Genomic DNA, 26,530 nt, shown 5'->3' with positions numbered 1-26,530 from the left:
AGGCTAGAATAATATTGCCTGACCTCCCTCTGATTTAAACGTCCATCAAACTCTCAGGGTCTAGTGTGTTCCTTTGTATTGGAATCAAGAATTAACTCTATCACTATCTTTAATTTGCCATTAAAAACCTGAAAAGTCTAGGGCTCAGCTTTGGTCTTTTCCCTGGCCCTTTCACGTCTAATTAATGCATCGATCTATCAGTGGTCTCCAAGCTTATTCACACATTTTTCTACTCCACCTTGTCCCCGTTCCTGGCCTGCCATCTCAAGTAGGGCTCCCTGCCTCTTTTCTCTGTGTCTGACTTTGCCTGCCCACAGCAGTCTCTCCCCCAGCACATCAGCCTTTGCTCTCTATCACAGGACCTGCTCTTTAAAATGTAAACAGATCATGTGTTCTCCCCACACCATCCTCCATCCTTCCGAACTCCTGTTGTGATGGTCCTCAGGTCTGGGCCAGCCAGGTTCACCGGGCATTGCTACCTGTGTTTAATAGGCCGAAACGTGCTGACCTTCATGCTGTTCCTAGGAAGGACCGAGATGTCTTGCCTCCAGCTTTTGCATTTGCAGATCCTGAGACACTGGGTCACTGTGATGATGCGAACCTTTCTTTCTGCTGTCATTCTAAAGAGGCATTTCTTTCGAGAGCCTTTGTTTGTTTGTTTGAGATGGTGTCTTGTGTAGCCCTGGTTGGTCTGGAACTTGGTAGGTAGGTCAGGTCTCAGACTCAGAGTGTTTTTTCTGCCCCTGCTCCACTGTGCTGGGGTTACAGGTATGAGCCTGCATGTTGACCTGAGAGAAGCATTTCCACCCAGCCTCACTCTGTCGCTTGACACTGCTGTTTACCTTCACCAGCACGTTACCTGAACTTAGGAAATGACTTTGCTATGGATTCATAGCCTTTCCATTCCATAGGTCTCTCTGAGAGCAGAGAGTACATGAAGGTGACAATTGCCTGTCTCCTCCTCAGCCCCTCGGTGCTTCTGGGGAGATCTGTGGAAATTCATGGGGAGTGTGGAAGTGGGGAAAGGCACTCCACTGTGATGATGGCTTCACTGTTTCTGGACAAGTTAATAACAGCCTGAGCAATGGTTGCTGTCCTTCTTCTGCCTTCTCCTCTGAGTCTCTTGGTCCCTGCTGCAGGCCTTGCTATGACACTCCTTATGCACTTACCAAAGAGACGGCTTCATTCCGGTCCTTATACTTATTCACATCAGATTACTGTTCATGTCATATTTTTTAAATTTGAGATGCACTATTTCCTCATTTTCCTTAAATATAAGCACACATAAGAAATCAACTCTTAAGATATCTATAAAAGTTACCTTTTTTTTAAGTGCTAAGGAAGTTACCTGGACCCTAAAAGCAAAGACAGCTATCTTGATTTTATTCCCACATTCCAAACAAATACCCCTCCTGTTAAGGCCAAGATGATGTTTTCTTAGTCCCCTTGGATTTTCTGTCAGGAAAGTGAGTCATGGCTGTGAGAAAGATGCCTTGAAGTAAAATAGAATTTCTTTTTTGTCACCTCTACTTTTTAGCACATGAAGCAACAGAAGTATGGCACTGTTGCTAGGCCGTGGTATTATTCAGGCTTGTCAGTATATGCTCTTCTCCAGCAAACTATGCAGAGCCCAAAGCTCCAGGGCTAGAGCTCAGCAGCCTTCCAGCCTGACTTCCACGACTACATAGCCCTAAGTTCCTGCTCTCTGGTGTGGAACGGGCAGCTCAGGAGAGAGGCTCCACGTCATAGTCTAGGAGTGCGATCTAGACTGACAGGGTCATTTCTCTTCCTAAGTAAGGGCATTCACTACTCAGAGACTCCATCATTTCGCAAGTGAAGATTTGTCTGTTGGTCGGGATAGAGGCTATCAAGGTGAACAGACACTAAGAGGCAGTGCGTTTTGGATGAGGTTTCTTTTTTGTTTTGTTTTGTTTTGGCTTCTTTTATTTCTGAGAAATCTCCTTGGTTGCTTTTCTGTGTGGTTGCAAGAAAAAAAGTCTCAGAGCAAATGAATAGGGATCTTCTCTTCTCTCCTCGCCTCTCCCCTCCCCTCTCCCCTCCCCTCTCCCTTCCTCTTCCCTCCCCTCTTCTCTTCTGGAGTAGCGGTTTTCCTACAGAAACAAATACAATTTCCAAAGAGAAGTTTTTCAGTTGAGCAGATGGCTCATCTACCTGTCCCCAGGAATTGACACTAAACTAGGGAACTGAGTCTCTGTAAGCGCTGGAAGAACATCCCACGGAGTAGTTCCTTGGCAGCAGTGACCAGCATTTACTAAGTACTGGTCTTTGTACATTGCTGGGTAATGTATTACAGATGCAGATCCACAATAGTGGCCGAGGAGTTACTCATTCCACCAGAGGAACCATGAACCCTTCTCTGATCGAGTGTGGCCTTTGAAAATGCTGTTTCCTCCAATTCACTTTGCTAGTCAGTTACTGAGTCTTACCTTCAAGAGAAGGAAATGAATATTCCTTCATAGTTAACTGGATAGTCCAGGTATGGAAAGAAATCACATCCAAACAGCACATGCCATTACTGAACAGACTGCCTCTCAGCTAGTTTCCTAAGATTCACAGATTTTACTGGCTGCTGTGGTCTCATTTAGCACTGGATTACAAATGTATCTAGCCATGTATGGCAGGCGTCACATTTAAATTTGATCCTCAAAGTTGAATAGACTTTAAAGAAACTGTTTACATTTTGAAGCAATGGGGAAAGGTTTAGGATAGTCTGTGTGGGATACACTTGCGCCTCCCTTTTTCATGTTTGGGCAAAAATAACAGTTTTTCTTGTCTAGCGTTCTCATTATCTTCTGTTCTGGGTGTTAACTTTTTCAGCCCGCATTCTGTCAGAAGGCACGTTGAACAAGGCTGTCTTGCTGACCAAGAGAGACAGGCGCTTCCCTCAATGTAGAACAGTGAGTTGGCCCACTTGGTCAGGCCTGCTCACAGCAGCCTAGGAAGAATGACATCACTGCAGAAATGCTCTTTTCAGAGCATTTTTTTAAGATCAAATGTCCAAGACCAGCCTAGACAAGATTTTCTTTTGCTTAAGTGCTCTTTTGAAAGGAGAATTTGGCAGAATCAGATGTTTCTTTTTTTCCCGTTCGCAGCAGATTCTGAAACAGAAAAATGACGAGTCACCGCCAATCCCGGGGTCCAGATATTTCAGAAATCCCAGTTCCTGTTTCTGCAGAATTCATTGTTCTTGTGCACATAGATCTTTCCTCCTTTTCCATTTTCCTTTCCACAAAGGAAAACAGAGCGCCTTTGGCACTGCTTCAGAGTTTACCAGGAAAAAACTACATGCTCATGTAGAACTCTTAGCCTTTGGCATTCATTATTTTCTTGAGCTTGTTCTCTGTGCCCAAATGAAATGACTCTCCTATATATCACTCCATCTATGCCATTTCCATAAATGCTACCCCTTATCATATATGTTTGAATCCCCTTTAAAGTCCTGTGCGCCTTTCACCCACCGTCTTTAATTCATGTCCACTGGAGGCTTGGGGATCAGTTTTAAGTCTTAAGCTCCTCTGTTTTGATGAACTGTTTGCAGTAATTATTGATCCAGCTGTTTATAAGGAGACATGGGCTACTCCTTTCCAGAGCCCCGATTTGGCTCTTCTAGTGAAGACCAGCTTCTTGGACGGACACTCAGCTCTTGGCCAGCATTGGTCCTGCCCAGATGGATGGTTTTGCAATTACCCACACCTCCCAGCAGCCGTTTCTTCATTACTGAAAGCTGCCCCCAATTGTCCCAAAAGCCGAATTCAATCTGCAGTTCCCCCAGTAACGTGCTGTGATTCATTTGGGGACAAATCTGGATTGAACTGAGTCCAAGTGGTCTCTTTTGTGAGACAGAAGGGAAGTATAAGTAGATACTATAGTCACCCAGATGAGTCAGCCAGGAATTCACAAAATGATTCATAAATCGTTATAAAGACCACTAAAGTCTACTAAAATGGAGCGCTGTCTGGCTGTACAAAGTGCAGTATTATCATTGGGCTGGTTTGTTTTTTTTTTTCTTTTTCTTAAGACGTTAAATCAGATGTGAAATCCTTAAAACTGCTTTTCATTTTAGGTTTTGAATAGGATTTCTTTCTCCACCCCTCCCCCCGCAGTGGACCAACGGCAAGGCATTTTTCAGTGATTAGCTTTCACAGATGAATTTTAAAACCCCAACAGATGATACCCTACAATTTCTTGGGGGGAAAATCTTTGCAAAAATCCATTGTAGGCCTTTTGGTATCCATTAGTTCTACTTCCTAGCAGCAATTCAATAATATTTTTGTGCGGATACAGGTATGTTCCCCCTTCTCTGTTAAGTCTCCAAGCCCCAGTGGAAAAGAAAGTGGATGAACTGTTCAAACCACCTACCAGTCAATGCTTAATCGAACTGATCTGGTAATATTTGAGTCTCTTTTGTGCACAGTGTTAAGACTCAGAGCAGAGCTATAGCACAGCCCCACCTGGTTGGCTAGAACCATTATGAATACAGCACATGGCCGATGGCATGAAGAAATGCGGGACATGGGTGTGGCTTGCAGCACATCATTAGTAAGTTTTGTTTTCAAATATATCTGAAAGCTGATATATAGTGGTCTAGGCTTCTAGAACGAGGAAAGAAGTCCTAACCAAAAGGAGTTGTCCATCGGAAAGATTGGTGCCTGACCAGCTCGGGCACAACGACCCCTCTCGGGGTTGAACAGGTTTGCTAAAACCACAGAGCAACACTTTTAATGTCAGCTCTTTTTACGTCTGTGTTACTGACACACTTTGTACTGAGTAATGCACCTTGTATTTTTCTCTTGACCCTACCCCACTGGCTTGGTTTGAATACCAAGAGAGAAGTTGGTTATGACACGTGTAAGGGAGTCATGTGTGGAAAAGTAGATTGCCAAGGCATGGAAGTCCCTTTAGCATTTTTTAATTAATTAATTAATTAATTTAAGATTTCTGCCTCCTCGCCGCCTCCCATTTCCCTCCCCCTCCCCCGATCAAGTTCCCCTCCCTCATCAGCCCGAAGAGCAATCAGGGTTCCCTGACCTGTGGACCACCCACCTCCATCCAGGAAAAAGCCTGGGATAAAACCGGACTTGCTGAACATAGCAGACAATGAGGACTACTGAGAACTCAAGAACAATGGCAATGGGTTTTTGATCCTACTGCACGCACTGGCTTTGGGGGAGCCTAGGCAGTTTGGATGCTCACCCCTTTAGCATTCTTGACCGCTTTTATTTTCCTCCAGAAACGGTACTCCACCCGGGATGTTCCATGGTGGCACTAACATGTTAAGTCAGCACCAAGAAGTTAGACCCTTACAGGCTGCGAAGCTCACTGAGCCTGGGAACTGGAAAAGGACCCAGATGAGTTGGTGTTAGTTTCCATACTGGAATTGTCAAGCGAGAAAAGGTCTCCTGAGATTGATGTTTTCATTCTGAGCCTTCCTTAAGTGTTCTGACATAGCACCAGGACTATAATCTTGGGCGTTTGGAGACCCGGGGTCACAACAAACACGTACCCTGGATGCCCTACATGGGCACTATTGAGATCAACCATCCTTTTTCTAAGCACTGATACCTGAAAGTTGTCAGATGTTCTTAGCCTTAAGTTTTAGGATATCCCAGACTTGGGAATGTGCACTTCTATACAGCGCACCATTGTCCCATATCTGCTGTGGCTTCTTCTCTGTTACACTCACCTTTTTATTTTTTTTTACTTAGTCATAGGTGTGCTTGCTTACTTCCTTTCAGTAACTTCCTGAAATACAGAGAAATGCCTCTGCAGTTGCTTTGCCCCATAGCAGCTACCCACTCAGCTAATGGCCAGTATATATGTCCCGAATGAAAAGAAAGTTAGAATGGTCTCATACTTTTCACTTCTGAGGGGAACTGGACTGCCTTTGTCTTACACTTGCTGAGGGTATCGGGAGATTTACTCATCGATGAGAGAACACCAGAGTCAAAACCTGTGTGCTCTGATGGCTGGGCCATTTGTCCTTCTGGGCCTCCTCATTCTCTATCCTTTCCCCCGATTGACTGTGCTCCTTGCACTTGGGACTTACTGCCTTGTGGTAGTCTGGCATTCGCGGCTGCATCTTGAGGAATGGTGACCTCCCTGTGCTGGCCTGCCCACTGCCACGTGGGGAGCCTGATGGCAGGGGGACGCAGGAAGGGGAGGTACTGAAAGGAAGGTAGCGTGGCCAGGTGATCAGCTGTTTTCTGAAGTGCACATAAATGAGTATTTGCCGGAACCTTTTAAGTCCCCCTTCTGCCGGAGGCTCATTTATGAGGCTTTAAAAACCCCTTCCTTGCCTCCTTTTCTTGGCAAACCATTGCTCACCAGAAGGTCATCCCAGCTCCCCCACCAAGTGAGTGGAAATGGTTGACTCAGTTCTGGTTTGCTTTTGTGTGCTCTGTTTCTGGTAAGCAGGGATTTTTTTCCCCTAGCCTGTTATGTGCCGACTTGTGCAGTAGCTGTCTCTTCTGAGGTCCTGTGAAAGGCATAAGCAGTGACTCTCAGCTGCGCTGCTGTGGAAGGAAATCCATGAAATGATTATTACAGATCAGCTGGGGTGACAGAGGTGGGTAGTAGACAGGTGCCAGAGGATCTTTCTTCTGCCTCAGGACCCACTGTAACTCAGGATAGGTAGGTGAAGCTGCCTTGGCCCGACATATGTGAGAGATTAAATACTCCATGGAAGAGCTCGTTTCTACATCGTCATCATCACATAAATCATGGTTGCCGTCATTGCTGTCATCATCCTCACTTAGAAAACGGGATAGGGAGGGCTTCCTTCGCTGCAACCACAACAGGAAAGGTAATTGCAACTCAACAAGCTTCAGCATCCCTTCTCATCTTCTGTTGGTTTCTTTTGTATGAAGTTGTCTAGAGCTACTAGATTTCTTGGGTTCTGTGGCTTATTGAGTCAACTATGTAACATCTGTCTTTCTTGGTGTCTGTTGTTTTCAGACGTGTCGGAGGCCCTTGCCTCTAACTGTAGGATTTTGTTTTCATTTCCACGTTCCTCTTCTGCCCTTAACCTGATTTCAGTTTGCTCTTCTGCTCTGCCATGAACTGGTTAGCAAACAACTTAGTACATATAAATTAACAGAGGCAGTGACTTTATTCTTTAGTTTAAACACTGTGTGATCCGAGAACACAGCCCACAGAATCATCTAAGCAGGGCTCATAGGAGCTCACAGAGACTGAAGTGACAGTCACAGATCCTGAATGTATCTGAGCTCGGTCCTCTGCATAGACATATATTATGGTTGCCAGCTTCCTGTTCTTGTGGGACTCTTAACAGTGAGAGTGGAGAGTGTCTGGCTCCTTTGCTTGCTCTTGGGACCCTTTTCCTCCTAGCAGATGGCCTCATCTAGCTTTGACATGAGGGTTTGTGTCTAGTCTTACTGTGACTTATGTCATGTTTGCTCAGCTGATACCCATGAGGCCTGCTCTTTTTTAAAAGGGAAATGGAGGAGGAGTAGGTCTGCGGGAGAGGGGAGATAAAAAGGTAGGAAGAGTCAAGAGAGCAGAAACTGTGATTGGGATATTATATATGAGAGAAAAAGAAAAAATACTATGTGGTGTTTTTAGGCGGAAATAAAACTGTTTCTAAAAATTCATGGATTAAAAATAACAAAATGTCTTTTAATTGATTCTTGTAAGTGTGTATAAATTGATTCTGGGCTTGAAAAACATTCCTATTTATAAATAGATTTCTTGTGCTGGAATTTTAATTTATTGATTCTTACTTTTTTATTTCTGGCAGTTGTCTAAAAATATGATCACATGATCACTTTTTCTTTTGTTTTTCGAGACAAGGTTTCTCTGTGTAGCCTTGACTGTTCTGGAACTTGCTCTGTAGATCAGGCTGGACTCAAATTAACAGAACTCCACCTGTCTCTGTCTCCACCTGCCTCTAAGTTGTAAAATAATGCTAAAACCTTGGAACATTTTTCTTTTTATTTATCCTTACCAGTGTTAAATAATACATAATATCCAAGAAAATATGCCCAGGAACTTGTATGAGTAGGTAAGAATAATTTGGAATGAGTACATAATTGTATAAAACCATACTATACAGAATCTACATCTAGCCTAATATAACCTACCTATAGATGACTCAAAATATTTTAATAAATTATACCCTTGTATTTTTGTATTCTTCATTTCCTAGTTAGTAGTCATAATTTAGCCTTTGACCCCGTCATTGCAAATGATAAAAGCGTTAGATGTGTACTCGGAAGAACTTTGGACTTCCTTTGCACTCTTTGTACGCCATTTCTCCTTCTTACTAACCCAGCTAATGTGATTCAGATTGATTACCTTGTTTGGGGGTAGCTTATGCCCTCTGATTGTACCAAGGTCCCCAAAGAGTACCAACTTGGCTCTCCACTCATTGCTCTGCTCCTGCAGCTCCAGACTGAAAGAGGGTAGCAGAGGTATCAGAAGGAAAGACCAGAGGACCTTTTAGCTTACGTCTTTTGTTCTCAAACAAAGAAGTAAACAAGAGACAGTCTTCATTATTTTGTTTTCCAAACAAAGTTGAAACATCAATGTGATAACATGATAATGATAACAGTCACACCTCGCTGTTGAGTTCCCTCCCCTCTCCCACCCCAGGGGCCATAAGAACAGGGGCTTCCAGGATTGGGTGCCAGTGTGGGCTCCATCTGTCCCCAGAGTCGGTGATTCCTTAATTGCTCATTCCTCTCCTACAAGCTCAGAGTAACTTCAGAGACACAATAAGGACATGTTCCCCAGAAAATAGCCTCCATATGAGGATTCCTGGCTTACGTGGTTTACTAGATGTTCTCAGGCCAGTGCCAGGATTCGTTTGCTGTGTTTTCTCTCAGGGCCACTTAGCGTAGAGTCTTCTGGATAATCCCAGTTAAGAGGATGTGCTTAGAAAAGGGCCCATTTGCCAGCACGGGACACGCAGCTGCCCTTCTCCGTCCTTAGAAAAACCTCAGAGACCACCAGTTCAGAGGCTTCCTGTCACATCTGCTTTGCCTAGGTGCTCTGACCTCTTCGCTTTGAGGCCCTATCTTCCTCTTGGCTCCTATGCAACCTAAGATGGTCTTCTTATGCCTCACAAATGAAATACAAAGCAAACATGGCACATTGTCTCTTGTTCTTACTGCTACAGCAGAAAGGTCGAGGCTCTGCCCTCTGAGATACTCCACTTCAGGACCCTTTGAATTGCTTTGTGAACTTGTCTAATGCACTTTGCCTTTTGCTCAGGTGACCCAGGCTTGTGGAGTCATTCGTTCCTAGAAAATGACTATAATGTCACGGGCGATGACCTGTGTTTCCTAGTGCAAAATAAAGATTTTCTTCCTGCATAGTGTAAACAAGCACCAATTAAATGTCTTCGTGTTAGTGAACTTTGGAGAGAAGAGGTTGAACACCTCATTGCTAGCGTATCTTTACCCAGAATTATTGCGTTGCTTATTCTCCTGGCATTGGAAGACCCTCAGCTTCTTTCTCTACCAACACACACATTCAGCATCTTGTTGGTTTCTCTGTGAACATTCCCAACTGCAAGGCTGTTCTCAGAAGTCTACCTTCCTTCTCTGTTAAGACAATAAAGGTCATTCCAAATCTATGACTTAGACCCTCAGAACAAGAAGATAAATAGACAGTTGTCCAAGGTCACTTGGTGATTTTTTTTTCTTGTTTAAATATCAATGTATCTCCTTTCAGAAACCAGTACTCTTGGACTTGGGGCTGAGGGTACAGCCCTCAGAGTAGAGGGGTAAGTGCTTGCCTAGCATGCGCAAGGCATTGGGTTCAACAAAACCAAAAAACCCACCAATTTTGTGAATGTTCCACGTTAAGACAAGGAATGCTGTACATTGCATTCCCTCTACACCATCAGGAATGTTCTTCGCCCAGCACAGAACCCAAGCCGACCTCTCAGGTTCTGGGTTTCAAGGCACATTTGACCTTTGAGGTTGAAGTTAATTTACTCTTGGCAAGAAAGAATGTATTGTTTAAGGAGACTCCAGTTAGAGAGGGTCAAAATAAGGACCCGTAACACTTCTTGGACCTCAGATATGCCTTACAAAACAAAATGTTTATGAGCTAAGTGTAAATGACTCAGAAACATACGAATCGAATTTCCCCTAAAATGTGAGTGGATTTTAAAATTAGCAGGAAAAAGGGCCTGGCAATAGATGTGCTTTGAATTTCACAAAACCCAGAGGATTTGAAACACAGTTTAAGAAGCTTGACAAACCCAAACTGTGACTAAGGTTTTCTTTGTTGGTGTGTCTTTTCTTCTCTCTGTGTCTCAGAGAAGAACTCAGTGGTGGGAAGAGAGCGGGGTTATGAAGGGTTTTGAAAGAGCACATTGTCACCCTTAGGTCGGGCCGGAATAGGGACGTAGAAGGCTTTGGAGAGTTGGTCATGCTGCCTTTTGGAATTGTTTTCCCAGGTTCATACCTCCGACTCCATCTCCTCAGCACTTGAGCCCAGGAAGAGTCCCAGCTCCTCCGTCATTGCTGCAGAGAGCACAGCCTCCACACACCCAGCAGCCACCAGGCTCACTCCTGAAGTCCTTCCAGCCAGAAACAAACCCCGCTTTTCAGTCGAATGGTATCCACGTCCATGGTAAGCAGGGGCTGGCAGCCCTTTGAGTTTTGAAAGGGAGTGTTTTGCTGTCGCCTTTTATCCTAGTGACGAGCTGCAGGTCTCAGATGTTCTGTTTTACATCAGACCTGAGCCTTTACACCCCCACCCCCCGCCACACTTATTAGTACACTCATAGGCATGAAACCCCATAGTATTTTCCCCAAATGAACTGATTTGTAACACCTATAGTATTCTGTTCAAGACAATCATTTGTGTTCCCGGTGATGGGACACCTCAAGGGCAGGCGATAGCAATAGCACCGTGCTTCTGAATGATCAGGAGACTGTGTGAAAGGGAGCCCAAAGAGCCCCGCTGTCCCTGTCTGTCATCTCCTTCCCATAGGTCAGATCGACACCGGATCCCCCAGCTATGCCATGCCGCTGGCTCTGAACTGACTGTCTCACCTGTGTTTCTTCGGTAGATCTTCCATTCTCCCCATCTTGTAGCTTATCTGAATAAAACATATCTTCTTTATTAATATATAAACTTGCTTCTGATGCCAGAGTCATCTGACCCATCATCAGATCTTTTAGGGAGCTCAACACATTTCTTCATATGTTGTAATGGCTATAGATATTCACGTAGGAAGAAAAGAACAGAAGGAAATGAGAAATCACAGAGGTTTTTGGTCTAGGCTGGTGTTGTGTTCAACAAGGACCACATTTGGAGAACTGAGTCTGCTTGAGTTTCTTTTCTTTATTTAAACTCATTTTGTCAGTTGAAGAACATAGTGCTGGTGGACTTCCACAGAGAACTGCAATACCAAACCATACAGACTCCAGCTGTCAAATCCTTCTATTTCCTGTTGTCAGAATTCTCTGTAAGCAAAAATTATACTGTCCATTGAGACGCCTTCGGATGATTCTACAAGTGAGCCTTTCATCTTTGTCTTCTCACTGATAACACATATTTATATGGCTTATCACTTGGAATTAATAGATGATGTCCCAAGCCACACCAGTGTTTACTCTGAGTGTGTGGTCCATACATAGCAGGCTTCAACAGTGCTGTGAGGATGAACTTGAACAGGAGCCGCAGAGCAGAGCCCTGAGCAGCAGGGAGGAGACAAGAAGGTGACAGTGGTCATCTGTAGCAACAGTGGACATTGGAAAGCCAGCATCCCTGGCTGAGTCAAAGCTCCATCATCTTCCACACTCCCTACTGGTCCACTGTTTACCAGCAAAGCTCAGGCTTCTCAGTTCAGTGGGAGTTTTTGCTTTCTACTTACTTACGAACATTTTCTCATACCTCAGTTACACCAGGAAATGGTTTTGTAAGTGCCTGCTGTAGGTGCCCGAGGTAAGTTGTATAAAAAAGAACAAATGAGTTCTCTTCCTGGCCAGCAGCTTATCTGATGAAAGGAGACCCAAGGCCGTGGTCTGGAAAGCACCCTCCAGAAGAGAGGTGGGCGACGTGGTGTGGGCTCTGTGGAAGTCAGAGTTGGTCACCTTTGTGAAGCACTGTTTGAATGTTCCTATTTTAATGCTGCCAAAATCTGGGCCTATCTCTCAGTCAGTGGCACCCAATGCCGGTAGCAATCCCTCTTTCTGGTCGTATAAAGACTAACAGAGCAGTCCACAGGCAGTGTTGTCCTAGGTCCAATGAAATACAGTAGGCCCTGCTTTGGTTACAGTTGTGAAACTCACTTTTAAAACCTTTTAAAATTAACCTACATGTAGAAAAATGAACTGGAAAGAAATTCAGTTAAAATGCTGATGGTTTGCTTTTAATCAGGCTAACACTTTGTGCCATCCCCCGCCTCCCCTTTAGTTTCTGTTCTCACAAAACTTCATGAGTGGGTGTGAAGGAGGCCAGTTTGGGAATTCCGTTAGTTCTAAACTCCATGTGCACGGGCAGGTTCTTGTGCCTGGGTTCCTGGTCCCTGATGGGGACACTGTCACCTCTCCTCTTGCATCACTTGGTACAGGAAGCTGATGAGAAAAGCACCAGGTGCAGGCGCGGGGCTCACTTCATCTCAGTGTCATCCTTCTCCTTCCCTGATCGTTATTAGGCGCTGAGAACAAGGATCATGTTTGTAGCCCCGGAGTAAGCATAACACTTGGTGCAAAGTAGACATTTAGTAAGTATTTACTGGATCAGTAATTGGCACTTGCTCATTCAACAAGTAAATAATGAACCAAGAGGACCCGGGGAGCATGCTCCATGGTGCTCTGGCAAAATACTCTTCCTCTACATTTTTCCTTTGAAAGATAAATAATGAATATATTTTCAGCTTGAAAATGTCAAGCTTTTTTTTTTTAAATAAAACTTCCTCTTTTTTTAATGGTTGAAAATCTTCTATAGCCAATGAAAAGAGAAGCCATAAATTAGGTTCAGACTAGAGTTAGGGAAAATGAGAATTCATGACACGCTCCAGAAAAATGGCCCCGTGACTCCAGTGATGAGATTACAAAGAAGCTGCCTATGCTTTAACCACCTGGTGAAGGGACAGGGGCACAGATACAGTCCTAGGCCTCTCTCAGCTGGTCCTAAAACTTTCTGAGTGCCAGCACTTCTCACCAACCGTCCTTAGATGAGGACAAAATATATATGCTGGTTTTTCAGGGGTGAGTGACCCTCTTTACCCAGTGCCCTTACTAGCTGCAGCTGTCCCTATCGTTGCTCACCTTGTCTGAGTGAAGTTACACAGTATCCTGGTGGCAGAGAACCTCATCCTCCACTAAAACTCAATGGCCACAGCGTGAGTCTTCATGTCTTCTTTGAAGATGCTCTTGGCTTTCAAGAGTGCCACAGCCCGTCTCCTCTGTCTGACCTGCAGCAGAGGGAGAGATTAGGGAGAGATGCCAACCCTCCATCTGCAGAAATGGGAGCTGAGACACAGAAAGATATAAAATGTCTAGGCATCACTACCCTGGCACACTGTGTGGGCTTTGCAAGAGGTCCACACTTCCAAACGGAAACCGTAATCAAGGTGAAGCCAAGTCAAAGGCACACCAAAAGAAACAGAGTTTGCAGCTCCCTGTGGGAAAACGCGGTGCCTCTTCTGACACGCTGTTGTCTTTCCTGGAACTTTAGAAGGTCAGAGTTCAAAGGGGCTCTGGTCTTCCTGATGAGGAAGAAGAGAAGAAGATCCTCTGAGCTTTGTTAATTATCTGCTAATTGGTACTGAACTAGATGTTGTGTGTTGATCTTGTACTTTTATTAAGTGAAGGATACACTCATCAGGATTAACACCAACAACCACCATTCTTTCACATGTCCTCACTGTGGTTTTAAGGACACCTACCCCACCCATCAGATTGCCTTTATTAGTAAAGAGAATGCGATGTCCTTCCTACTTAATGTGGATAGACTTTTCCAGCCTCTGTTTGGGCGATATCTCTAAGGCAACTTCTTAGTACACTTGATCTTTTCTTTCAGATGTCAACGTAAGGACACTCTTTCCAACCATGTAAGCTTGTTCTTTGGCCTTTTCTTTCTTGTCAGGGTAATTCTCTTGCCCAGGCAAGCTTCAGAATTTTGCCTGGATTAGTTGCCAGAGCGTTGATATTTGTACATTTTGTTATGGTACTTACTAATGAATAATTTCTTTTTAAACTCTCTATTCACTGCTGATTGTTCAAATGCCATGGGAATTCCTAGAAGAACGTTTTCACAGTCTTCCTGCCTCTGGACACATCAAAGAGAGGCCAAGTTCAGTTCAACGGGTGTTTGTTGGTCACTCTCTAAGTACCAGGCAACGAGAATGCCATTTAACGACTGCCATACTGCAGTAGTTAAAAGGGGCAAAAGGAACAAGCTGCCTTGCAAGGAAGATGCTACCAAAGGGTTTACAGAGCTTGAGTATGCAGAGAAGAGCAACACTGGGAGATGGTTTCCTGCTGGGTGTGGAGGTTAGACCCAGAGTGGAGGAGAGGATGGGGGAGAACAAGGTGGGCTCAGAAAGAAACAATGTGTCACACTCAATACAGTCACGCTGATGTTTTACAAACATCATATAGAGATCTGTGCAGAGGGTGCCCCAGGATAGGCAGGAACATCAAGCTCTCGCTGTCAGCATTAGATTGTGCTGTTTGGAAAACTCAGTGACTGAAAGGGAGTTTGCCACTCTCAGATCCAACTGGGAAGTTAAAGGAGTGATAGGAGAATCAGCGTGGTGTTGTGTGTGTTCACAATCTTTCTGAAGAAAGGAAGGAGGGAATAGCAAAGAAGAAATGGAAACACACTCAGCTTAGGTGCTAAAGTGGACAAAAGCGCTTTCAGTTTTGTCTTAATAAAATTAGAAACGAGCACAGCTATAGGGGTTTCCTGCTCAAGAGAAGTCTTACATGAGGCTTAGCTTCTATCCCTCCCTTTCACACACTTGACATGGAGTTCCTGTAGGTCACATGCCCTACTCCTTTGTGTTTTCTACCCTCTCTGCCTCTCTCTGTGTGTGTGTGTGTGTGTGTGTGTGTACATAAACATGTATACATAAACATGTATATGCTTATGTGGATATGCTGTGGGCATGTGCACATGTGTTTGTGCATATGTGTGCACATAGAATCAGGACAATGCCAGGCTTCTTCTTTGATCACGTTCCACATTACTTTTTGAGACAGAACCCAGACCTCACCCGTTGCTAGACTAGCGAGCTAATAATTTCCAGGGACCTGATTGCTTCCATACCGCACAGCAGTGAGGATGCAGATGTGCACATCAGCACCTGTATTTTTCAATGTGGATGTCAGGGATCCAAATTTGGGTCCTCATGCTTGTATAACAAATATTTTACCAATTGAGCTATCGACTCAGCCCATTTTGTGAATTTTTGATAGCCACTCCGAAGTCTCTAGCTACACTGGACTAGATGTCCAGCTTACTCTTCCATAGTGTGTTGCCACTGTTTCTTGTATTTGAGTGTTCTGGTCAGTACTGGCTTCCTGAAGACCCAGCTATTTCACATCAGCATCTATGCAGAGTGAGAGAACTTCCAGGAGTAGTAGCAACAGCTGGGTAAAATTTATTGTTTCTTCCTAAGATGACCACTATAGCAGCATGTGGGGTAGAGGGACATCTTAGTTGAGTCAAAAGTGTCCTGTTCTACTATCTTCTACTTTGTCACCTTGAAAGGGGGCTCTCCCATCATCCTGGTCACCATAGGAACGCTGATATTCTACATGTCATATGCCGGCTTTAGGCAGAGAAGACTGAAGATATACATAACCACCCCTCAAATGCAAAGCTGAGCTTATTGGATGGATGGATAGACAGATGGATGGATGGACACACACACACACACACACACACACACACACAAACCCCACACATGTTGTGCAATCTGCTTTCCATTCTCCTCATTCCCTAATCTGTAAAACAGGCAATGCTACCTATCTTGGAAATCAGTCCCTCTTTCTAGGTCTCTGCCCAGATTTTTGCCCATCTCCTCTGATCTCTTGGGTGCCTCTCAGGCTTGCACGGTTTGCTCTTACTTTTCACTCCTTTGGAGTTTCCAGTTGCCAGCATCCCATCATCCATGGTCCAGTTATTCAGTTTCATTAGGAAAACACCATGAGGCTGTTTGATGCCAGCACAGTAGCAGTGGGAAGTGGGAGCCCTTCCTTTTGGTCTCAACCCCCGTGGTTTATAAGCTTGTCTTTTTCATGATTTAAGAAAATAGGCCCTGTCTGTGGGCCCCCAGAGAAGTGAGCCAGACAGTGTCCAGACAATGGTGGCATTTTCCCACCTCAGTATGAATCTCTAAGCTTGTCAACTCAGTTCAGATTGACTGCATGAAGAAACAAAGGGTTTCGATTTACCAACGGGCCTCAAAGAACAAAACACATTATGAACGGTTTGTGCTGACCAACACATCTTTCCAACTCTGGACATCAGAGTACACTCGATGTCAATGTGAGCGTTGTTGTGGCAGGTAGGAGTTCCGTTCATCTCTTCTTTCGTGGCCATTTTCTGATCACAGTTGCTCATCGGCATTTTCCATGAAGGATTCTTTGGGGGTACTGCCATGCCTGATCTCATTGCTAGGGATTTAGGATGGTAAATCTTTAAAGCTTAAAGTGTTTTTAGAAAGACAGCAAGCATACTCCTCCTCTATGGGAAATTTAGCCACAACTGCATGTGTTAGGGTGCAAAAGAGGAAAGTCTAGTAATTGTGTTGCTCAAGTGGAGTGTGAGCATGTCCTAACTCTGACATCTCAGGAAGACACATCTAACTGATTAGAAATCAAATGTCATTGACTTCGCTGAGAAACAGGCAAGATATTTACAGAAGAAATGAGCCGGTGAGTATCCTCAATGCCACTCAGATGTTATCAGCAGCCATAATCAGGCATCCTTTTCAGTGTCAGCTCGGGTATTATTAAGGCCTGAACAGTACTAAGGATTGATGATTAGAGTCACAGAAATCCTTAATTAGTCTCATATTCTTAATTACTGCACAATTACCCAAGAACAGTTTTACATAAGTAGCACTTGATAAGTTCTGACAGTGTGCTAATTCTACAAAAACAAAAGTTAAATTTAGGTGTGGATGTGTTGGCTCAGTCAGCATTTCAACAGCCCCTGCTTTGCGGGAAGCAGTGTAAGGTGGTCTTCTTGAGTCAGAATTGCTGCCTGGGTGATGGAGTATGGAACTGAACAGCGAGGAACCTACACCGGTGACATGAATGCTCAAAGCATCGCCACACAGGATTTGATGTGTGAGCACACACCTGACCACATAGACTAAACCTCCCAGAATCATGCTGTGTTTGGTCAATAACAGTCCTAAGATGACTAACACACTAAATCCTTAGTTTACTCAAGACAGAGAGCATGTCTCCCCTTGGTGCTTTTCATAGAGTAAGTGCTTAACAAATCATTTGTAATAAATATGAATGAATAAAAGACAAGGAAGAGAAGGCCCATTATATTAGAGGAGCTAGCTTTGGCAAACTCGTGCCCTACAGGCAGCCATAATGGTTCTCACACACATTCTATGTGCTGTCATCTTTTGAACTCATTCCACTATTAACGGCCCTTTTTTAAAATTAATATCCTGCTTTTCTAGCCTCTCTCTTCAGTTTATGTCCATGCATCCCTGTGTGTTTACAGCAGCACACGATTTCCTGATGGACATTCTCAGGAAATGCTTCTGGAGAAAGCTTTCTGGACTGATGTGTAAACATTTTGGGGGCAGCTAGGGGCTTTCACGAATGTCTTTCCGAGGCTGCCCCAGTTTTAAACTCCAGCCAGTGGACATGACTGTCCTGTGACTTCCCAGTGGGGGTAGGTCTGTACAGAAAAGCTGAGATACGTGCTTTAATTTTTCCTTTAGTTATCGAGTGACTGAACATCTTTTCATGTCCCCGTTGATCACCCAGGGAAGTGTTACTAATAGGGAGTCAGAGAAGGGGCCGGTGATGTGGGCTTCTCCATCACTCTAGCTGTTCGCCTGCTCGTTCACGCAGCAGTGAAGCTGTGTCCCTGGCAGTGAAGCACCTTATTTTCGTTGGCTTTTTTTCTTTCTTCCATTCCTTTTTTTTTCTAATTGGAACTCAAAAGTTTATTGAAGTGAAGGAAATATCTAGAAAAAATTTCCCATTTCATCAGCTATTGTGACTTCTCCATCACAAAATTTAAAAGTGCCTGTGGTAAGTGGCCTATATGAAGTGGTTTTTCATTATTTTGAGGAAGTAATAACAGGTTTTCAGAAGGAAATATTCTCTCTTACAGTTTAAACTCATGAAATTTGGCCTCTAGTGAATAGAATTTTGAAGGAAAAAAAAAGGATTTTCCCCCCTTATATAACCCTATTTTCAGGGTTCTGCTGAACTCCATAAAGATGGACATGTTAATGGCAATCTGCAATCTTTTGATTTTAGCTGGAATTGTCTTTTATACATATGACAAACAATTCATAGTTTAGAACAAAATAGTGAAGAGCTGTGGACATTTTTCCTTAAAGGGAAAAATGAAAATCCACACATCAGGAATATCTGAGGTACTGGTAATGAGTTCACTGTGCTAATAAAATAGAAAACCAAACACTAACCATGGCTTGCTCTGACCCCTCCCAGCTCCTTTCCTCTCAGCACTGTGTTGCAAAACCATCCTAGATGCCTTAGAATTGCTTCTTGGTTTACTTACAATTGGGAGGACTCTTGGATTGTGGTAATTTTTCTTCTCTAATCTAACCAAACCGTTCTGACTCAGCCCTCTGTTTCATTCTTTTGCAAGGCCTTCAAGCACTGTCCCCTAGAAGTCACAGTGCCCGGGAAGTGGAACATTTAGACATTTCTGCTCGATCGTTTGAGTGTAACCACCAGCCACTCCCTCTCTGCGTTGCCTCACCAAGCCCAACCTCATATCACACATCCAAAGCAAGTTCTCAGATTTCTCATCATTATGGTGACATGACTTGGGAAATCTGAATCCGTCCCTTGGATCCCATAGTTACCCAAGGATCTTTGCATCTGTAGATCAGGCCTGATCTCAGCAAGAGTGTATGGTAATACCTACATTCGTATTAACGCATATGCCAAAATTTACTCCTGTAGACTTCATTGTTTGTTGGGTTGCAGTTAACTCTGTAGAAACCATTCACAATTATAAGCATGCGGTGGGGCGGTAATATGTTGTCATCCTCAGCTCTCCTACCCACTTTTGTTTCTGTCTTGGGGTTTAATGTCTCTCTGGCATCCAGTGGAAAACAGTGATTCAGAGCAGCCAAACCATCCATGTTCTCTGTAAAGAGCCCACCCTCGTTAGTTTTAACCATTAACTTCACACAGCCTAAAACCACCCGAGAAGGAATCTCGGGTAAAGGATTATCCGGAGGAGATTTGTCTGTGGGGAAGTCTCAGTTATTAATTGGTGCAGGAGAGCCAAGCCCACGCTGGTGGCACAACTCCTAGGCAGGCCATCTTGAGCTATATCAGAAAACTAGCTGTAGGTGAACCTGCAAGTGAGCCTGTGCGAAGCCAGGACTCTGTGGGTTCTGCTATACCTCCTGGATTGTGAGTTTGTTCCCAGGATAGAGAGTGCTGCCTTCATATTTCTTCTCTGACTTCCTTCAGTGATAAGCTGTGATGTAGAAGCATGCAGCAAATAAACTCTTTCCTCCCCGTGTTGATTTCGGTCAGTGTTAGAGCACAGCAGCGTGAGTCAAGCCGGAGAAAGACCGTCATATTTGCCTCGCCTTCGTTGATCCTCTGCTTGAGAAAATGTCCATGATAGAAAGGGAAGTCACAGCATTTTCCCAAATACTGTCCCTTTGTGTGCAAGGGCCCTGAGTCCTAATCCTCCACCTCAGCTCTGTTGCTTCTTGACTTCAGTATTCTCATCAGAGGCTCCAGCCATGGTTCCACTCACTCATTCTCTGACTGATTCCATATAGCCATTTTCTGCTGTGTACTAGGTCCTCCTCTGACTCCTAAACCTACATTAATGTGACAACAACAACAACAACAAAAAGACGAAGCACAAGTCCATGGCTCTTCTGAGTCTGTATTTATCTAAGGGGTATCTATTATGTACTATATTCGTCAACGATTGTGTTCCTTGACAATGTAAACAGACCTTGAAACTATTTCCTGTTCTCAGAATTATGTAATCTTTTTGTTCCCCGTAGGGCATTACACATTTCAAGATGCACATTATGAACTTAAATATAAAAAGTCTGATATACAGTGGGATGAGACTAAGTAATAAAGGAAGGTCTCTTGTCACCCTGATGTGCCCATCAGAGTGGCGTTGGGAAGATGTTAGCTCAGAGGGAAAGGTGGAGCAGGGGTGCTGGGTTGGCTTATGCACGAACAGTCAGTGTCCATAAGTTCTGAGAGTACTTAGAGTTGGCTTCTCTGGTGGACAGGGAAGAAGATGAGAAGGGTCCCAGGATCCAGGGACAGTTTGGGGGCTTCAGAATCAGAGACTACCATCTCTCTCTGATTTCAGACCCATACAGACATTTTCCCGTACTTTTTCCCCCTTAGTTAAGATTCTGTCTTACTCTAAGATTGGAGGGCTGGATGTTTGTATAACCACAGATTTAGATTCCGAGAAACAGAAAGTCATCTGGTTAGTAATTCAGGTGGGAGCTTTGTTTCCAGTTAGACAATAGAAATCTAGGTCACAAGGTTATTATGGAGGCCACAGTAGGAACCTTGCATCATTCAGATAAGGTCCCACATTTTCACATGGGCCAGGAACTGACAAAGGGCACTAGAGGAAGGAGCCAGGTAAATCATCTGACTGATGCCTGCTAGCCGTGTAATTCAAGCTCACTCAGGGCCACAAGATGCAACAGAAAACATGGTCCAGCTCAAAGAATAAAGATGCCTCCCAGAAGAATTCTTCCTCGTTTCAAATAGAACCCAGGCCCTTGAGACTGTGACTTCAAAAATTTTAAGAAATGATTCCATGATGTCCTTAGAACTTTCCAATCATGTGTGAGATAGTCCTCATTAAACTCAGGTTTCCAGGCCTTTTCCCAGCAGTCTGGGGATTTCTTGGAGCCCAGGAACACAGAAGCTCTGCCGAGGTGGCTTTTGTCCTTGGAGCACATACTCTGAGAACCTCTGACCTTGTTCTCAAGTCATCTGTTGAAAGAAGGGGCCACTTGTTGGTTCCCAGCTGCTGAGCCCTGAAATAATCACACAGAAACTGTATTAATTAAATCACTGCTTGGTCCATTAGCTCTAGCTTCTTATTGGCTAACTCTTACATATTAATTTAACCCATTTCTATTAATCTATGTATCACCACGTGGCTGTGGCTTACTGGCTAAAATTCCCCCATCTGTCTCCAGTGGGGCTGAATGGCGTCTCTCTGCCTCTGCCTCCTTTCTCCCAGCATTCTGTTTAGTTCCCCCCACACACGCCTACCTAAGTTCTGCCCTATCAACAGGCCAAGGCAGTTTCTTTATTCAACAGTGGTATTTATAGCATACAGAGGGAAATCCCACATCCCCCATTTCCTCACCATGTACTCCACCACGTCCAGGTGAGGAGGATTCACCTCTCCTTACAGTTGTCATCTTCTTTCTCGCCGTCTGTCCATGGAGGCTGCACACATGCAGCATGGCCTGAGTGCCTTAGAAAGCCAGTGTGGCCTTTGGGACAAGACGGAAACAGACAAATGAATTAAACCTGCGTTCTTTGCAGTACTTCTCGTGTGAGTCCCACTAAGCCAACAATGCTTACGGGCCTTTGAAGAAGGAGCCTGACACCTGTGTGCATAGTGGCCCATGTGCTTTGACACCAGTATTTTTTATGAACTATGTGTCTGGCTTTTAATGAATTACTCTAACATGGCTATTTCTTTTTCAGTAAGCTGGGGACAATATAGTTTATCTGGAAGGCTGTGGTCAGCATAAAGATTGTCTATGTAAAACCCCTAGGTCTGGCTTGGCTTGAACCACCAAATAGACTAGATCCTTTGCTTCTTTAGAACAGTTGTCCAAGTAGATATCATAACACTAAGCAAAATATTATTCGGTGATATCCGTGCATGGAAGCTGCCATTGAGGTAGCTCTGAACTTAGTAGATTTTTATATAGTGCCTATTTTAGTTATTTTTCTGATTTGTACTATGTAAAGGCTAGACTAATAATTCCAAATATTTGGCTATTTAGAAATATTAGTATAGTTGAAAGTTTCCTACTTTATTTCCATGATATCAAATATCAGTTACAAAGTCTTCCACAGTCCCTCTGCATCTGTGCCATTTGTTTCAACTACCAAGTTCCAAAGAAGAAATATCAAGTGCTTATGTGTGTATGAAGGACTCGTTAAGGTGTTTTGATATTAAAGTATCTGGTAGGTAATGAATGTGTATTCTCCCAGGCTGTTCTCTGAGCAAAACTTGAGTGTATGGAATCAGTCTGATAATACATGATCCCCAGACTAGAAACTGATGGTCTTTTAGGTGCTTCTTGCCTATTAATCTCCTCTTCTCGTTGGCCTTTATAATGTATTACAGAAAATACTCAAATGGGGAAGGTCACAGTTTCCTAAGAGAATCATAGTTATGATGAGAATGAAAAAAAAAAATGAGAAGAGCCAGGAAATGTGAAGATATCCCTCTTCTTTGTCCCTTTCTTTTGTCTTCTGTCAATATTTGTATTTTCAGAGATGACCTGTGCTAGTCAGATGTTTTCACCTTGGCACAAACTAGGGACATCTGGGAAGAGAAAAGACAATTGAGGAATTGCCTGCATCAGAATTTTTTTTTTTTTGATTGACTGCTAATTGATAGAGGAAGGCCCATTCCACTTGGGTGGTACTATTCCTGGGTCAGTAGCCTTAGGTTATATAGAGGAGAGTAGCCAAGCAAGCCAGAGTAAGCAGACTGGCAAGAAGTGTCCCTATGTGGTCTCTGCTTCAGTTATGGCCTTGAGTTCCTGTCTTGCCTTCCTCAGTCATGAACTGATACCTGAAAGTGGAAGATGAGATAATCCCTTTCCTCTCCATGCTGCCTTTTGTTTATGTTGTTTATCAGAGCAATAGAAGAGTAGCTAGAACATGGTTTTAATGTGGGTGAATGTGGAGACTCCTAATCTAACTTAGGGAGGACCCACCAGGGAGGATCCACTTGACCAAAGGAAGCCCCTCATCTCCAGAGTGCAGAGACGGCTGTTTCAGCAGAGATCCTTCTTTCTTTTCAGTAGCCCTTTTTCTCTTTCCTGTGCTCAGCATCTGTGGGTACAGCAAACTCTTCCCTGTTCTACCCTCTGACTCTACATCCTAACGCTGAGTGAAACTGAACGCAGAGGTGATGCTCCATCTTTTGTGCAGAGGTGAGATCTGCAAGTGTCTGTTAAGTGAAATGATATTTAAAGAGAAAAAAGGCACTGGTATAGCTCCATCCATTATACCGTGGCTAAAGCAGCACAGATGTCCTGCCGTGCAAATGTTTACCGAGTGACGGCTACTACTACACCAGTTGCTATTCTAAGCTCTGTGGACGAACAGTGACCAATTGGGTGAGGTCCTTGACTTCATGGAACATTTCTTTGGGGGGGGTATATATGTAGAGATAATAATAGAGAGATGTGTGCATTTACCATTTCTTGGTTGTGAGCCATCTCTCCATCCCACAATTGTCATTTTTTAAAGACTATTTCTTGAGGCAGTTTTAGGTTAACAGTAAAATTATATGAAAAATAAAGGTGCTTTTCTAGTAAGTCCCTCTCCTTTTCCAGACTCGGTGGAAAGATACTTGATTAGTTCTCAAGGGCAGAAGGTCAAAGATCTCCAGGGTATCTACAAAGAGCTAGTAAGGTACTGGGGGAAAGAAATCCCAAGAGCCAAAGAGAATCGAGGTGTATATTTCTGCTTGCATATTCCTGTCTCTGGAACTCCGAGAGGACGATTCCCACTGACCCTCACTTGGGCTCAGCCATATCCCTACATAGGCAACAATCATGACTAAGGACAAAGATTCTACACTTCCTAAAGTAATCCACAAAATTACAGCCTTTGGAAAATAATGTGTCTTAAAGCTCATAAATATACATCCTTCTTCCTTTGACCAAGAAAAAAAAAACCCAAAGTGCTCAACAAGGCATTGCTGCTGCCGTGTCCCCCCATGGGGCTGTTCAACAGTGCTGGCAAGAGAGTCTCTTCACTGAGACTGGTCCTTAGTTGTGTGGGCAGAGGCTCCCTCTTAGCTCTACCATCCCAGGCAAGGTCAGACAAAGGAACTATGTCAAAACTTCATGCTTTGTTGTTTGTTTGTCCTGTTGCATCCACTGCAGAAAAGAGAATCAGTCCTTTTCATCCCGGCATTGCTGTTGGAAAGGTGAAGTAAGTATACATTCTGCCCCGTCTGTTTGTAAATGGGGACATTTGACTGAACTCTCTAGCACCTTCCCCCGAATTAGAGTTCAGTGGTACAAGAGCTTAGCGTAGCCAATACCGTGTATGGCATGACTCGACACCTTTGCAAGGTGCGAGCTGTCGATGGCATGAGTTTTCAACCACACGTGGTAGTGTAAGTTGGGTAGCGGCTTCTCTGTTGGCACACTACCATCATATGGTTCACAGAATGGACACTCCCCTGTGATGCTCCCACTCCCTATGTGCCTGGTGAGATATGTTCAGATACAGTGCACATGATGAGTCGCAGACTGCTCTCAGCTGCTCTTGTTTTCCAGAAAAGCACGAACTCAACAGAAATGGTGAGCACCCTAGCTCAGCCCGAAGCAGCACCTCACTTCCTTAGGGGCGGGGGTGAGAGGACTGTTTTTCTTACATATTCGTGCTCTGGTTCCTTCCCACAAGACCGAAGTGCGAAATGTATAAGAAACAAATAGATGTAACAGCCTAATATACTTCCTGTCTTGAAAGTCAAGAGACTAGAATAATTTGTCTGGCTCTTATTTCAACCCTTAGTCGACTCTGTGCTTTTCTTTCAAGAATTTAATCAGGAACGTTGCTAAAATGTGGTTGGCTAAGCCTGACAATCTGGACTGATCAAGTTTACACTGCCTAGTGTAGTACTGTGAACCATGTGTGGTTGTTTAACTGTGTGCTACAGTTTGAGTGCTCGATAACCACATGTAACTACTATGTGCAGAAAAACACCACTATCCCTAAAAGAAGGTCTTGGGAGGCAGCACTGCCCCTGCAACCCCCTCCTCCCTCCTGTCACTTCTCTTCCACCTGGGAAGGAAGTAGGCACCTAACAGCACAAGAGGGACTGTGAACTCTTGCTCTCGCTTGTCATCAAAGGACTTTAGGGACCCTATGTGGCAAGGTATGGAGAAAAGCTTTTAGGAATGAATTGTAGTGATGCATGAAGAAATTCGCAGACTTTAGGGAATAAAATGGGATACAGATAATGTTATATATGTATATTAATAACTTTAGCCATCTTGCAGAGTAGTCAATTGTATGACATTTTTACATATATTATATGCCCTATACCTCCTCCCCACTCTCATGTGTATGTACATGTGTGTTTGTGTGTGTGTGTAATTCAAAGTTGTGAAGACGTATATCTGGCCATTTCTCAACTATGTAATTAAAGACAATTTCATTTGTTGTTTATACCAGCTTACGTTATTGTTATAATTAGCCCCCAATTTTTTAATAATTAGGAAAGCAAGTTTCTTTTTCGAAAGGAAAATGACCTTGTCCAACTTGTGATGAGGAGGGATGAGTCTCCTTGATCTTTTACGTGCTGCGCTTTAGATAAGACAAGATGAATGTGTCTGCCCCCTCCCATTTCTGGAAGCAAAATAACTTGGGTAAGAAAGAGGGGTGGCATTTGTGACTGATATGGTGGCTAGCATTTCTTGTCAGCTTGTGTGGGTTACTGTGTCCTTGTCTGTCATCAGTCCTAAAGGACAGGTACCATCTTCCTTTTCGTTGGTCTCTCCAGCTGTTCTTGACCCCGCAGCTGGTAACCATTACTAACTTGCTGACTGACAGGTTGGCTGCCCTTGCCATCACTCTTAGATTTTATGCTTACAAAATGTGTTAACATCTTGCCTCCTTTTGAGTTGGGTCTGAGAAGTCCCGCTCTTTCCAAATTTGCTGTTTGAAAACCATCCACTGGAATACAGGAACCATTCATCTGAAAATGAGTTGGCCTTCCCCTAGGTTTGTATGTATGACAAGATGCTAATGGAAATCTTTTTCTGATTGTGTTGTTTTCATAGAAATAGTACTGGGAAGAGACCACATTAAAACTCTGTGATTTGACTTACCGCCACCACCCAAGCAATGCACTCGGCATCTCTGTTTCGGCTCCCCAAAGAGGGTGGGGTGCAGTTAATGAAGAGAGGTCTCCTTTCCCAGGTTAGCTATTAGAGTCATTAAACATGCTTGTAGGGACATTCTGGTTTTGACAGGTTCTCAAATCAGTCACAGTTCCCAGGCGGGAATCATAGACTCCATGGCTCTCTCCTTCTTTAGGTCCCACCTGGGAGATAAGGCGC

The 26,530-nt window shown here is 43.9% G+C and overlaps 1 protein-coding gene across 2 annotated transcripts in view; it reads left to right on the top strand.

The window, feature by feature from the left end:
- Window positions 1-26,530, top strand: part of Glis3 (GLIS family zinc finger 3) — a 422,638-nt gene that overhangs the window by 387,212 nt on the left and 8,896 nt on the right. For both annotated transcript variants that reach the window (XM_005352104.3, XM_026781690.1), the window contains one exon: window positions 10,448-10,623. In XM_005352104.3, the coding sequence (XP_005352161.1) occupies window positions 10,448-10,623 (176 nt within the window). The remainder of the gene's footprint in view (window positions 1-10,447; window positions 10,624-26,530) is intronic.

Source organism: Microtus ochrogaster, chromosome 8, assembly GCF_000317375.1.
Source record: "Microtus ochrogaster isolate Prairie Vole_2 chromosome 8, MicOch1.0, whole genome shotgun sequence".
NCBI lineage: Eukaryota > Metazoa > Chordata > Mammalia > Rodentia > Cricetidae > Microtus > Microtus ochrogaster.
The sequence above is the reverse complement of the archived record's forward strand: the minus strand, read 5'-3'. Positions and strand labels throughout refer to the sequence as shown.